This window comes from Garra rufa, chromosome 7 (assembly GCF_049309525.1).
Source record: "Garra rufa chromosome 7, GarRuf1.0, whole genome shotgun sequence".
Classification (NCBI taxonomy): domain Eukaryota; kingdom Metazoa; phylum Chordata; class Actinopteri; order Cypriniformes; family Cyprinidae; genus Garra; species Garra rufa.
In genome coordinates, this window is record NC_133367.1 from 35,828,512 (window position 1) to 35,843,238 (window position 14,727).

The 14,727-nt window shown below is 38.2% G+C and overlaps 1 protein-coding gene across 1 annotated transcript; it reads right to left on the reverse strand.

The window, feature by feature from the left end:
* Nucleotides 1–271: 271 nt before the first annotated feature.
* On the reverse strand, nucleotides 272–14,727 carry LOC141338421 (GTP-binding protein 2-like). The gene is made up of 12 exons (XM_073843962.1): nucleotides 14,382–14,727; nucleotides 12,346–12,372; nucleotides 12,070–12,254; nucleotides 11,847–11,952; nucleotides 8,519–8,716; nucleotides 8,249–8,423; nucleotides 6,886–7,105; nucleotides 5,034–5,169; nucleotides 4,884–4,942; nucleotides 4,282–4,453; nucleotides 4,035–4,199; nucleotides 272–3,398 (listed from the first exon to the last, which is right to left on the reverse strand). The coding sequence occupies exons 1-12, from the start codon at nucleotides 14,568–14,570 to the stop codon at nucleotides 3,210–3,212; spliced, it is 1,821 nt and encodes a 606-aa protein (XP_073700063.1). The 5' UTR covers nucleotides 14,571–14,727; the 3' UTR covers nucleotides 272–3,209.

The window sequence follows — 14,727 nt, forward strand, 5'->3', positions numbered from 1 at the left end:
TGGGTTCCTGTGCATGCTCAAGACTAATGCCCATCACACAAAGCTGCCGTAAGTTTAACCCAGTTAACCCTGTAAGCCATCGGAAATGACCTAAACCTTGCTTATATTTGCTTACAAACAATTGTGCAATATGCACAACATTTTTTGGAGTCATCGTAAATACATTTATAATTAGGCACAATGTAATCAAGCTAGTGAAAAAACAATCATGCCTGACTATTCCTACAACCCTAGAGCTCCAAAAAATCCCTTTCTGTTACTTCGTCCTGAAGATAGGGGGGGATATTTTATCACGACAACCAATGCATTGAAATTATACCACATTACCTGAACAAAAACAAGGCTGAACAAAAGCAATTAATGTGTAAATAATTTGTGAGTCGTCCAATTCATTAAAATCTGCCGTTTTATGTTTCATTAACATGTTGCGTTTGTTTTTCGTTCGCTAAAAATTGGTGGGAAGACATTTTCAACATTTTGTTTGCTCATAACACAACAACTATAAAACTACAAAGTATCAAATGGAATATACGTTTGTCCACCACAATCTTGTTTTCATTTGCGACTACAGACAGTTTTGCACTACTGTACGATTTTGGCTACAGTTCTTTCATTTAAGACTATTTTGCTTAACGTAACTTGTTGACATATGCTAACAGCCTTTTTAGTAGGGGTGCGACGATAAATAGTTTTGATTCGATTTTCCGAATACATCGCGATTGTCTCTGGAATCGATTCTGAGCTTAGTTTTGAACCGCAGATTGCGCTCTAGGCTAGTTTTTATCCGCACACGTTACAATTTCACTTAATGTAACATGTTGACATAAGCTGACTAATAGCCTTTGTAGTAGGGGTGCGGTGAGGAATTTTTTCGATTCAATTTTCCGAACACATTGCAATTCACTCTGGAAATGATACTGAGCTTATTTTTTACCAACAGATGGTGCTCAAGGCTACTGCTGAGCTGGTAACAGAACCAAACTGTTGGCTACAACATGTATATTGTATAGACTGACAAGCAACAATAGTAAAGGACTGCAAAAATAGTACAGTGGGAGCTCAGTCTAAAGCCTCAAAGTATACTTGGGTTTTGATGTGTAAATTACGGTTGTGGACATTGCCACAATTTTGGTCACCAGCGTAGTATGTGCAGTCTCATTTTTTAAATCGTACATGCGCTGGTCACTCAACTCGTATATGCACCTTTAATTGTTCTCGCACTAACTAGCTGGTCCGTAAGATGCCCAAATTGGCCATCAAATGCAAGTAGTGCTCACTTTAGAGCAAAACATCCAGCTCCCCCTTTCTGGACGTAATGGGTTGGGTTTGACCTAGTCCAGCTTCACTTCTGTGGACCTAATGGGTGGAGTTATGTTTAGCATAGGGATTTGGCAGGGGTCTCCAACCATGCTACTGGAGGGCTACCATCCTGCAGATTTTAGCTCCAACCCCAAACAAAGGAAAGAAAAGGAAAGGAAAAAAAGGACATGACGTGTGGCCAAGTATGGTGACCCATACTCAGAATTTGGGTGGGCATCCATATTGCTGCAGTGCCCAGGGAGCAGTTGGGGGTTCGGTGCCTTGCTCCAAGGTTCTCTCTTCAGGCGTGGTATTAAAGGTGGAAGAGAGTGCTGATCATTCCTTCCCCCCACGACAATCCTTGCCAGACCTGAGACTTAAACTCACAACCTTTGGGTTACAAGTCCAACTCTCTAACCATTAGGCCACGGCTGCCCCATAAAAAAAAAAAACTAATCAAGATGTTCAGGGCTACTTAATAATTAAAGACAGCAGGATTTAAACTAAAGTCTACAGGATGGAAACTCTCCAGGAGTAGGATTGGAGATCCCTGGGTTATGGTTAGGGTAAGGGTGTGGTTGAAGTGTCTAGCTCCACCCATTACGTCCTGCGAGAGGGAGCTGGACATCAAGATCCACCCATTGCCTCTGCAATGAGCAGTTTCTCATCAAATGGAGTATACTTTGAAAAGCTATATATTCGGCTGTACGCATACACTTCAAAATTCAAGTTTACTTTGAGCTTAAGGCCTAGGTCAGGGGTTCTCAACTCTGGTCTACGAGGTCTATTTTCCTGCAGAGTTCAGCTCCAACCCTAATCAAACACACCTGAACAAGGTCTTTAGGATCACTAGAAAGTTACAAGCAGGTGAGTTTGATCAAGGTTGGAGCTAAACACGAGTTGATTATATGAGTTGAGAACCCCTGGCCTAGGTCTTCAACCCTGGTGTTGGGAACCCACTGTCTTTCATATTGTATTTCCAACCGGCTTCAGAGAACCTGGCCTGTGATTTTTCAAGTGATCCTGAAGACCCTGATTAGCTTGTTCAGGTGTATTTGATTAGGGTTGTAGCTTTGCAGGACAGTGGGTCCCTAGGAACAGGGTTGATGACGTATGGCTCACCTGCCTGCAGCTTTTTAGTAACACTTAGACCTTAAACAGAAGACTGTGGCTCCTCAGGACTGACTTTAACCAACCCTGACCCCTAACCTATGGCTTAGGGCAGTGGTTTTTAGTTCTGGTCCTGGGGACCCACCACTCTGCACATTTTGTATGTCTCTTTTATCTGACATATTAAGTGCAGTTTATGGAGCTCTCACCTAATGACCTCACCTGGTCTACACTAAGATTCTTGCTTCTGACCTTCCTGTGTAAAAAATAAAAGAAACATATTTGAAGTGTCATCAGATCTACCGGGGATAACACAACATATAGTTAATACTACCGAGGATCTGAAGAACTCCTGCTGAAGAAATTAATTTTCCAATGCTACGATTGTTCTCATATCTATAATGCAGTCTGCAGGCAGGAGTTGTTCCTGCAGAAATCTGCTCCAGATACCCAACTTAGCGACTTGAAATCCCTCATGCTTCACTCAAGGTCAGCCAGCTTTAACTTAGGATGTGAAACACGCACCTGTGCAAAAAAATAGGAGAGGTTTCCGAGCTCCATTACACCTGGCAGACATATACTCATATAATCAGTAAATCACTGTACCACAACCTTCCAAATGTCACAGGAGCCAAGAGCAATTACACACAGGCAAATCTGCAATTAATATAGGCAAATCTATAGAGCGGAAATGAAAGGTGCACGATTGAAACAGGGGATGCAAACTCAAGGCAAGGACAGGAAACGACTGCAGCTGCAGTCAAATGTCCTCTTGATTTATGGTGTCACTCCTGATGTGTCTAACTGTGGTTCTGGTTGCGGTTCTGATCAGGCACGTGGTTCTGGGTGGAGGGTAAGAGGTGCGTCACGTGTCCGATGCCTTTGGTCACCCCCTCTCTGAACAGCAGCTTGGCCCCCACACGCAAATACTCGGGGTGCTTTAAGAATCTGAAAGACACTACGGCTCTCTCTCCTGTCCGCAGCTCCTCCTAGAGGACAAACACACACATTTTTCTGTGATGACACAATTTTCAAAATGAAGGTTCCAAAAGAGAATTATTTTTGGTTTCCCAAAGAACCTTTCAGGAAACATTTAGTTAAAGAACCATTTTTGTCTTAGTGAGAATAACTTTTTAAAGGATTAGTTCACTTAGCAATTTGTATTAACATTTGTGGTTAAAAAAGTTAGAAAATTGTTTTGCTAGATAAGACCCTTTTTCTTAGCCTGGGATCATGTAGAGCCCTTTAAAGCTACATTTTTGAAACTTCAACCCATTTATTCCTATTGAAGTCCACTATATGGAGAAAAATCCTCAAAAACCTTTTTTGATTTCTTTTTGATTGAAGAAAGACATGAACATCTTGGATGACATAGGGGTGAGTAAATCATCATCAGTTAATTTTTATACTGGAAATGAACTGATCCTTTAATAATCTGAAGAACTGTTTTCCACTATATAAAAACTTTTGTGCAGTATGAATTGTTTAGGTCCTTCATGGAGCCAAAGATGATTTATTAATAAGAGTGTATACAAACAGAGCAAAACTCTTCAAAACGGTGTTCTGAAATCAAGATGGTTGGTAAGACGTGATTTCTGTAACGTCATAAAGTAAAAAATCCACACCTTTCCAAGGAGACACTCCACTGTGGCAGTCTGCCTCACGTTCCCCACATGCACCGTGACCTGGAAACCACGGCGGAAAGTCTTTGCGTGGAAAAGGAGGACTATGGCGGCCTCGAACTGCCAGCAAATTGTAGGGTTCATTTTGGGACTCACCATGACCATGCCCTAAAAACACAAACATGAAGGTATGGTTATGTCAAGGCTTTATTTAGTCTTTTCTCCTCTTGCTCTGGTTTTGAGATCAGACCTTTCGTAGTAGCGAGCGATCGAAGTTTCCAAGCGCAAGTGTGGCGGCCTGTCCGGCTCTCAGCACGCGGCAGCCTGAGCGATTCCTGTGAATACTGCACACCTTCAACCTTAGGAACCGCCCGTCATCGGTGGGACCCACAACCAGCCGGTCTCCTTCACGACACACACCACTGCGCGTGAAGGGAAAGTCAATTATGAACTAGAAAAGGAAAGTTCATCAAGACAAATTGAATATTGATTGGCTTGAAAAAGCCTTGAAGTGTGAAGGCCTTAAGGTGTGGTTAGATTAACCATCATTTAGCCAATTTTCAATAGGAATTAGGGCGCTCATGGGAGATGGACGTATTCTTGTTGCTTCATAAAATTACGGTTGAACCACTGATATCACATGGACTACCTTTCTGGGCCTTGAACCTGTCAGTTGTGTTGCTGTCTACGCAGGGTCAGAAAGCTCTCGGATTTAATCAAAAGTATTTTAATTTGTGTTCTGAAGATGAATGCAAGTCTTACAGGTTTGGAACGATATGAGTAATTAGGGTGAGTTATTAATGAAGGATTTTTTCATTTTTACATGAACTAAGACAACAGATGTGGACTGACCTGTACAGTGTTCCACCAACCACTGTTCCTACATCAGGAACACTGTAAATCTCATCCACCTGTAGGCACACATCAATTTGACATTGAGTATCTTGGAATATCTCGGAATTAAGACAAGATATGTGTTGGTAAGAGTGTGAGTGTTTGTACCTGGAACTCTGTGAGCTGCTGCATGAGCTCCTCTTGCTCCTTGCTGTTACTCAGAGGAGGAAGAATGTTGAAAAAGACCTTCAGAAGGTCTAGATTCTCCCCAGACACACTGGAGAGGGTGAAGATGGGCGTCACACTGTGAGGAGAAAAACACATTGTTACACACATTGTACAAACTAAAGCACTGAACAGCTATCAGCAGTAAGGTAGTTTGTAGGGCATTCAGGTAATTTACAGAGATTTAAAGGGATATAGTTCACCCAAGTATGAAAATTCTGTCATTAATTACTCACCCTCATGTTGTTCCAAAACCGTAAGACCTTCGTTCATCTTCAGAACACAAATTAAGATATTTTTGATGAAATCCAAGAGCTTTCTGACCCTCCATAGACAGTTTTCGACAAGTTCAAGGCCCAGAAAGGTAGCAAGGACATCGATAAAATAGCCCATGCGACAACAGTTGTTTAACCGCAATGTTACGAAGCTACGAGAATAATTTTGTGCCAGTCTTCTCCATGCATCTTTTTATCTACTATTTTATTGATGTTCTTACTACCTTTCTGGACCTTGAACTTTTTAAAAACTGTCTGTGGAGGGTCAGAGAGCACTTGGATTCCATTAAAAACATCTTAATTTGTGCTCCGAAGATGAATAAAGGTCTTACAGGTTTGGAACGATATGAGGGTGAATAATTAATGACAGAATTCTTATTTTTGGGGTGAACTATCCCTTTACGTCTTAAAGGTACAAAAACAACAACAAGCTGTTTAAAAGGGTCATAAGATGCAATTTCATGTTTTCCTTTGTCTTTGGAGTGTTACAAGCTGTTCGTGCATATAAAAGATCTGTAAAGTCGCAAAGATTAAAGTCCCAAACCCAAAGAATTATGCTTTATAAAAGTTAAGATTCAGGCACGCCTTTCTAAACGCCTCATTCGAACACGACCCCACAAATCTACGTCACTGTGTGGAAAGATTTGCATAAGACCGCTCAAATGTATACACAAAGAAAGAAGGCGTAACTTTTACTCTCGCTGTAGTATTGTCGCAGCCACTGTTGTGGAGACGCTGTGTTTCGTTGCAAAAGCAAAACTACTTTTTTTGGGCTTTCAAAGGAGGACACAACTACAAATTAGTGGTTAACCACTGTTCCAGAACAATACAACCCAAATATTTGAGTGTGACTGTTTCCTGAACCTGGGAAAGTTTGCTGTCCTTCCAACTTTGCAAGGATGGCGCTTCTGCTTCACAGCCTGTAAGTACATTTTCATATTTAAAGAATTTGCTACTGACTATTCAAACGTGAGTGTTGAGCAGTGTAGAGTAGTCATAAATGCAGACTTGGTTTTATGTTTACATAGCATCGTCCCTGCGGCACAACACAATGCATAAAAAGACAGTATGAGTCATTATAATCTGTAATTATGTCCCCACTTGATGCAACAAATGCCTTGTTTGTGGACACAGTGTTAAAATATGGTAAGGGGCTTAACATTTCCATCACATGCTTGAGGTATTCGGCCAATCACAAAACACTGGATAGCTGGCCGATCAGAGCACACAGCGCTGTTCAGAACGATGAGCTTTGCAAAAATTGTTTTCAGAAAGGAGGGGTACAGAGGAGAATATATATATAATAATAATGTGTTTTTAGAACCTTAAACTGTGTAAAACGTTGCATTACACCAAATACACAAAATAATATTCTTTTTAGCAACATCATATGACTCCCTTCAACTGTAAGGCTCAGATAGAAGGTGGAAAGTGGTCAGGAAAAAATGTATTTGACTTCAGGTGGACAAAAATGCAGTAAATGTCTATAACAGCCTATCTATTCTCATACACTCATGTACCTGGAGGATTGTGCGAACTGCTGTGCAGCGGTAACGGCATCATCAGGGTTGGACACCACCATTGGGACCTTGTTGCAGCCGGGTTGTTTGAGGACTCTTTCCAGCTGACGGACTGTTTTCTCCACTGTGCTTTTACCGCAGAGGTCCACCTTACTCACCACAATGAATATGGGCACCTTCAGTGCCATCGCCAAACCCAGGTGCTCCCTAGTTGTGCCAGCTGGGAGAATTGTACAATGTCAGAATAATGCAAGTGTGGTGAAACACAATTTTTGTGGCCTGGGTGATTATGAATAATGATTTAGAAGTTATAACAATACAACAATAATACATACACACTACTGTTTAATTGTTGGGGGCTCAATAAGATGTTTTTAGAAGGTAAATTCAGCTTTGCATCACAAAAATAAATGACATTGTATATTTTTTAAATAGAAAACATTTTGAGCATTGGGGATTTGAGCATTTCTACCAATTCCAAACCTTTTTAATTGTAGTGTAAATTTTTGAATTGTGTAAAATATTGTATTTATTGTAAATATTTAATGTATACTTACAGGCATAGTTTACCCAAAAATGAAAATTACCCCATGATTTACTCACCCTCAAGCCATCCGAGGTCTATACGACTTTCTACTTTCAGACAAATGCAATCGGAGTTATATTAAAAAATGGCTCTTCCAAGCTTTATAATGGCAGTGAATGGCTGTTGAGATTTTGAAGCCCAAAAAAGTGCAACCATCCATCATAAAAAGTCCTCCGAGTCCACACAGCACCAGGGGGTTAATAAAGGCCTTCTAAAGTGAATCGATGCATTTGCAAAAGAAAAATAACCATATTTAAAACTTTATAAACCATAATCTCTAGTTTACGCTAACTGTTGTATGCCTACATCCTACGTCATCCGCTGAAACGCCACTTTTTTGTGAATGCGTGTACAACAGTTAGCAGAAACTAGAGATTATGGTTTATACAGTTGTAAATATAGATAATTTTCCTACAAAAACGCATCGATTCACTTCAGAAGTCCTTTATTAACACCCTGGAGCTCTGTGTAGCACTTTTTATGATGGATGAATGCACTCTTTTGGGCTTCAAAATCTCAACAGCCATTCACTACCATTATAAAGCTTGGAAGAGCCAGGACATTTTTTAATATAACTCCGATCGTATTTGTCTGAAAGTAGAAAGTCATATACACCTAGGATGGCTTGATGCTGAGTAAATCATGAGGTAATTTTCAAGTTTGGACTAGTTTTGAACTGTCCCTTTAAATACGCCTAACTTTATTTCTAAGTTTTACCTTTTAGTTTTTCCTAATTAAAAACGCTTTAAAATCACATTAAAATGCACAAATACTAACCGATGCCAGTATTGGCTCCCACCACCAGCATGGCAAAGTCTGGGCAGTAGCTTGTCAGGCCAAATATAGTGGTCTTCAAGTACTTATAATGACCAGCCAGGTCAATAAACGTGATCATCTTAGAAGAGCTCTCACAGATCTCCTCTGCTGTACGGGAGTCACTGTAGTTTACAACCTAAAATGATGATAAAACAAGATTTTTTAAATAAAGGAATGCACAATTGAAAAAAAAAAAAACATAAATGAAAGGGTCTTGAATATTTGTCTTGCCTCTCCTTTGCTGTTAAAGCCCAGGATCTCAAAACTAATGCTGGATGTGCGTCCGGTTTGAATCTCATGCAGGTGTCTGAAAAGGTTGAGTCTGGCCCTGCCCCGTCCATTGTCCAGCTCGCCCTGAGTCAGCACCCCCAGCAGAGTTGACTTCCCTGAGTCAACGTTACCCAGAACAGCCACACGGAGATCCAGGAACTACACATAAATCACAATGACAATGCATTATTAGTTTATTGGGTCCTCTGATGTAATTGTATTTATGACTTCTTCTCACATGACAACTAAACAGCTTCCTGTGTGTTATTTATACCCACTGGTTTTCAAGTGGTAGACAAAAAATATTATAAATATAATGTTAAAATTTTTTATTTAAAATATTTTATATTTTAACAATCATGTACTTTATATAATATTTTAAAGAAATAATAATAAAATATTATTTTATTTCAATAATTAAGCCATTTTCAAGAGTAAGCCTTGAAACCTTTTCTGAAATTGTCAAAATAGACAAACTCCATAATTGTTTCCTATTTGTAATAAAATGTAATATTTTGAACTGTTGTACATTTTTATTTTGTATTTTTTAAGAAATAGTAATAAAATATATTTTTATTCCAGTGATTCGAAGTTTATTCCACGTTTATTTATTTTATTTATTTATTTTATTCGAAGATATTATTTCAAGAATATAAACCTTTTTTTTTTTTTACAAGACTTTCCTTACAAGACTTTTTACAAACAAAAGTAATTCTGAAATTCTGAATTCTGAATCTTGCTCATCATTAAAAAAGTATGCAAACTGCAAACAAAACAAAACAAAATTGCTTTAAGGATTTTTAATATTTTATATTTTAAAAAGTCATACTTATCAAGAAATAAGAATAAAAGATAATGATATAGTTATTTAGTGTTCTAGTTCTCTATGTAGTATTTTTAGGACATAACAATGAAAGATTATTTTATTCCAATAATTAAGCTATTTTCAAGAATATAAGCCTTTTAATGAGACCTTTTCCATAAAAAATATAGATTTTTTTAATATATATTTTTGTTTGTAAATGTAATATTTTTTTAAATGTTGTACATTTTTATGCTTTTTGTATTTATTAAGAAATAGTAATAAAAGAACATTTTATTCCAATGATTCAAAGTTTGTCATTTATATTTATTCCAATGATTTTATTCCAAGTTATTATTTCAGGAATATAAACCTGTCAGGACTGTGGTCTGTTTTGTTGTATTTTCCTAGTGTTTTTCCTCCCTGTGTTTCCTTTGATTTGGTTTATTCCTGTGTCTCCCCCTATTGTTCTGTTTGTATTGGTTTACCCTTGCCCATATTTGGACTTCCCCCTTGTTATCCTGGATTGTTATCACCTGTCTTGTTTAGTTACCACTCCTCTTTGCTTCTGTTTATAAGTCGTTTGTTTCTACGTGTTTTGTTTATACTCCTGGCTTCTTCGAGTTTCCCTCTGGCTCCTCACCCCCAGCAACCGTGACAAAACCTTGTTTACAAGACTTTTTTTGTAAAAAAACAAACAAACAAACAAAAAAGTAATTCTAACATTTTAAACCTTCTTGTTCACCATTAAAAAATAGGCAAACTGAAAACCGAACCAAAGTTGTTTTTAGGATTTTTATTATTTAATATCTTAAAGGAACCGTATGTAAGAAATTGATTTCAGTTAATCATAAAATGGCCCTGACATGTCACTAGACATTAAGAAATCATGTTCATTTCAAATACTTATATCACTGACAACAGTGGTCCGGCCAGGATATTATCATTTAAAAGTGACAGTTGCAGCCCTCAACTGATGTTTTTGTTGTCATTTTGTGTTTTGGTCTGAGGCTCCACCCTCCAGCTATCTACCAATCACGAAGTCAGTAGAGTTTCGTCATCTGGGTTGCCAGCTCTGCTCTAGTTACAGCTGCAGCTACGAACGTGTCTGATAAAACATGTATAACGTTACGAAACCTAAAAGACCTCGTTATGAATCCGAAATACGTCGTGACAAAGTCCGAAATAAAACAAGGATTTGTATAGGTCGCCCGTGCTAAATGCATTCATAAAAAGCTTTATATCGCACCACTAGCAGGGTATGAAAACAATCTATGTTCCGACTGAAATGTGGTATTACAGAAATATTTGGCTAATTGCCATTAGAAAATTTTTGCGATACATAATTACTTCGCAAAACATCTCTCGTGAAGCATAAACATAATTAACAGAAGAAGAAAAAATGACTGTGTAGGACTCGTCACTTGCCATTGGAAGCTCCTTGTAGCAGCCAAGTGTGCCGTATGAGTCCCGAAAAGTGAAGCCAAAAGTTTTCGATCGCCCCCCGGTGGCTGGCTGCAGTATAGGTCATAAACCCCGCCCTCTCCATGTAATCTAATGGGACGTGAGCCAAACTAAATAATCAAATTACACTTCAAATATTTTTTTTCCAAAGATGGTTTCCATCATGTGAGGTAGTTCATATACTGCTTATTCACGTTCAATTGTTCGTTTTTCAAATAAGTTCGCTTTTAGGTAGTTATTTAATGTTATAAAAATGGGGTGTGGTGTCATGATTGTGATCGTGCGATTGGGTCTGCAAGAGTTTGGGCGGGACTTTGATACCGCGGCTCCGCCTCGCGACACTACTGCGCAGACTCTGGCTCCAAACAAATCTCTACTGCGCAGACTCTGGCTCCAAATTACGTCATTTCCCCCAAGATGGCAGCGGCCATATTGAGACACATTGGCTTCACATTTCTATAGTGAAAAGAAGCGGAGATGCGTCGTCCATCTTTTTTTACAGTCTATGGTAGCAGCCTACAGTCCTGCTGGATCCTGCAGCAGCTGGCAACCTCGAGTCAGGGGGGAGGGGGAGGGGATACACCGTTCTACAGTATTTTGAAGGTGATTGCAGTACCAGTTTTGGCCACAATCCTACATACGGTTCCTTTAAAAATCCATACTTTTCTACTGTATTATTTTATAAGAAATAAAAATAAAAGGTAATTCTATAACAGTTATTTTCAAGAATATGAGCCTTTTTTTAAAATTCAAAAAATGTTGTACTTTTTGTGTAGTATTTTAAAGAAATAATAATAAAAGATTATTTTATTCCAATAACATTTTTCCAAGACATGTAACAAGAGCGTTTTCATTATAAAGTGCAATTCTGAATTTTTTTTTTTTTTTTTTTTAAATGTAAAACACTAATATTATAACAACAACAATAAATAACGAGAGTAACACAAGACTGGTTTTGTGGTCCAGGGTCACAGTTTTATGACAGAAATTAAATGGAAACTGTCTGAAGCATCACAATCTCACCTGCTGGTCATCTGGAACTTTCCGCACAAGCACTTCAGCGATTTTCCGTCGGGCTCTATCGCAGTCCACCTCCCTCTCTCTCAGGAGCGTGATGTCGGCTCCAACCCTGCACAGAGTCACAGAGTCTTACCAAGACAACACAACATCCTTAAAAGCCATTTCTTACACATTATGCATTGTAAAATGAAAAACAAACAAATTGGATGATCAATTCAATACATACTTCTCAGCCATTCTGCGAAGAGTCTTAAGCGAGGCTTTCATATCTTCTTCCGTAAGTCCAACCAGCAGACCATTATCCTCCACCCCAATCTGATACACGGCCTCCCCGCGGCCCTCCTGCAGTCGCCATTTCAACTGCGTGGCCAAGTGTTCGAACCGATACTGCGTGGGGTTTACCAGCTTCAACTGAGGGAAGAATCAGAGGAGGATGAATAAGTCATTAAATACATATCAATAAAAAATGGTTGAATTACAGTTTTCACTGGTGTGTGCATACCTTGTATTCAATGTTTCCCTCTTCAGCCTAAAAAATTAAGATGTGGAGAAAAAAAAATTAGTTGACTATCAGTTTAAATACAATAAATCAGTGCTTTCACATAATGCTTTTACTAGGCAAAATATATCACCTTGGAAAGAGCTAGAAAATGTGCAGTTGAGGTCAAAAGTTTACATACTCCTTGCAGAATCTGCAAAATGTTAATGATTTGACTAAAATAAGAGGGATCATACAAAATACATGCTATTTTTTTTATTTAATACTGACCTGAATGGGATATTTCACATAAAAGATGTTTACATATAGTCCACATTAAAAAATAATAGTTGACATTTATAAAAAATGACCCCATTTAAAAGTTTACATATGCTTCATTCTTAACACTGTGTTTTTACCTAAATGATCCACAGCTGTGTGTTTTATTTGTTTAGTGATAGATGTTCGTGAGTCCCTGAACAGTTAAACTGCCCGCTGTTCTTCAGAAAAATCCTTCAGGTCCCACAAATTCTTTGTTTTTTTCTTTTTTGTGTATTTGAACCCTTTCCAACAATGACTGTATGATTTTGAGATCCATCTTTTCACACTGAGGACAACTGAGGGACTCATATGCAACGATTACAGAAGGTTCAAACACTCTCTGAGGTTTCAAAAGGAAAAACTATGCATTAGGAGCTGGGTGTGAAAACTTTTGAACGGAATGTAGAGGTGTAAATTTTCCGTATTTCACCTAAACATCATGGCCCGGTTTCACAGACAGGGCTTAGACTAAGCCAGTATTAGGCCATAGTTCAATTAGGACATTTAAGTATTTTTTATAAACATGCTTAGAAAAAAAACATTACTGGTGTGCATCTTGAGACAAAACAAAGGCACTGATATATTTTAAGATCAATCAGTGCAATTTTATTTCAGTTCAAACAGCTCAGACTTACATTTTAGTCTAGGACTAGGCTTAAGCCTTGTCTGTGAAACCGGGGGCATATGTTTTTATTTAGTAGTGCCCTTCAGAAGATACTTACATGTTTCCCAGAAGACAAAATATGTTAAATTTACCCTGATATTCAAATACAAAAAGTTTTCACCCTCAACTCTTAACGCATTGTGTTTCCTTCTGAAGCATCAGTATGCATTTGAACCTTTTGTAATAGTTGCATATGAGTCCCTCAGTTGTCCTCAGTGTGAAAAGATGGATCTCAAAATCATACAGTCATTGTTGGAAAGGGATCAATACACAAAAATGCTGAAAAAATAAATAAATCGATAAACAAGGGACTAATGAAGCTGTGGATCATTCAGGTAACAACACAGTTGTAAAAATCAAGTGTATATAAACTTTCGAACAGGGTCAGTTTTTATAAATTCAACTATTATTTTCTCTTGTGGACTATACATAAACATCTTTAGTGTGAAATATCTTATTCATGTCAGTACTAAATAAAAAAATAGCATGCATTTTGTATGATCAATCTTATTTTGGTTAAAATAACTAGCATTTTGCATAGTCTGCAAGGTGTATGTAAACTTTATTTATTGAACAACTATTACCTACTATAAAATCAACCCAACATGAAAAGTAGGTCTTTTAAAATGTTTATTTTCGCATAAAAAGTGCACATTCTTGGCCTTGACCAACTAAAATCGAACAATTATTAGTAAGCTACTCTAATACTGCAGTAAGATGATCGCTAAGTTACCTGTCATCAAAATAAAACGGAATGAGGAAAGACGCTTTGTTTACATTTGTATTATTTTGATTATACAATAACTGTACCGTATTTTGTCGGCGGTTACCTTTATTGTGTATTTAATTTCGCCAGCAGCTTTGTAACATATTATTGCTGTGTTATTAACATTCTATTAACGATATTAACACATAATATAAAGAACAACGGCACGGTTCCACACAGAATTCGGTTAACGTTACAGCTATTATGTTTACTGATATACACTACACTAAAGGCTAGCGTCAGCCAACACACACACACACACACACACACATATATATATATATATATATATATATAGCCTATATTTACCTCCGGTGGTAGAAACGGCGGAGGCTCGTTGGCCTTCTTGCCCCTCCGTCGCTTTCCTCTTCTGCCTCTTCTCGTGCGGGATTTCTTCTTCGGTGCGTTTTCCATCCCGCATTGAGCTGCATTATTCTGCGGGCTGCTCGGTTTCGCTGCAGACTTGATGCTGCAATGGTTTGCAACCTGCGCATCCATATCTCGCTCGCATATAAAGAAGATAAAAAGCTACGGTTAATTTAAATGTGAAATTGCGAAGATATATGTGCCTGAAGGACAATGCAATGCATTTCCTATGCAAGTTATTTACTATTGCACTGGGATACGCGGTCTGGGAGCCATGACCGCAGCTACA

Coding starts and splice junctions, on each gene's coding strand:
- LOC141338421 (XM_073843962.1), bottom strand. CDS start 14,570: ATGGATGCGCAGGTTGCAAACCATTGCAGCATCAAGTCTGCAGCGAAA. Junction 8,717..11,846: donor AAGTTCCAGATGACCAGCAG/GTGAGATTGTGA, acceptor ATTTATGTGTAG/TTCCTGGATCTCCGTGTGGC. Junction 8,424..8,518: donor GCTTTAACAGCAAAGGAGAG/GCAAGACAAATA, acceptor TCATCATTTTAG/GTTGTAAACTACAGTGACTC.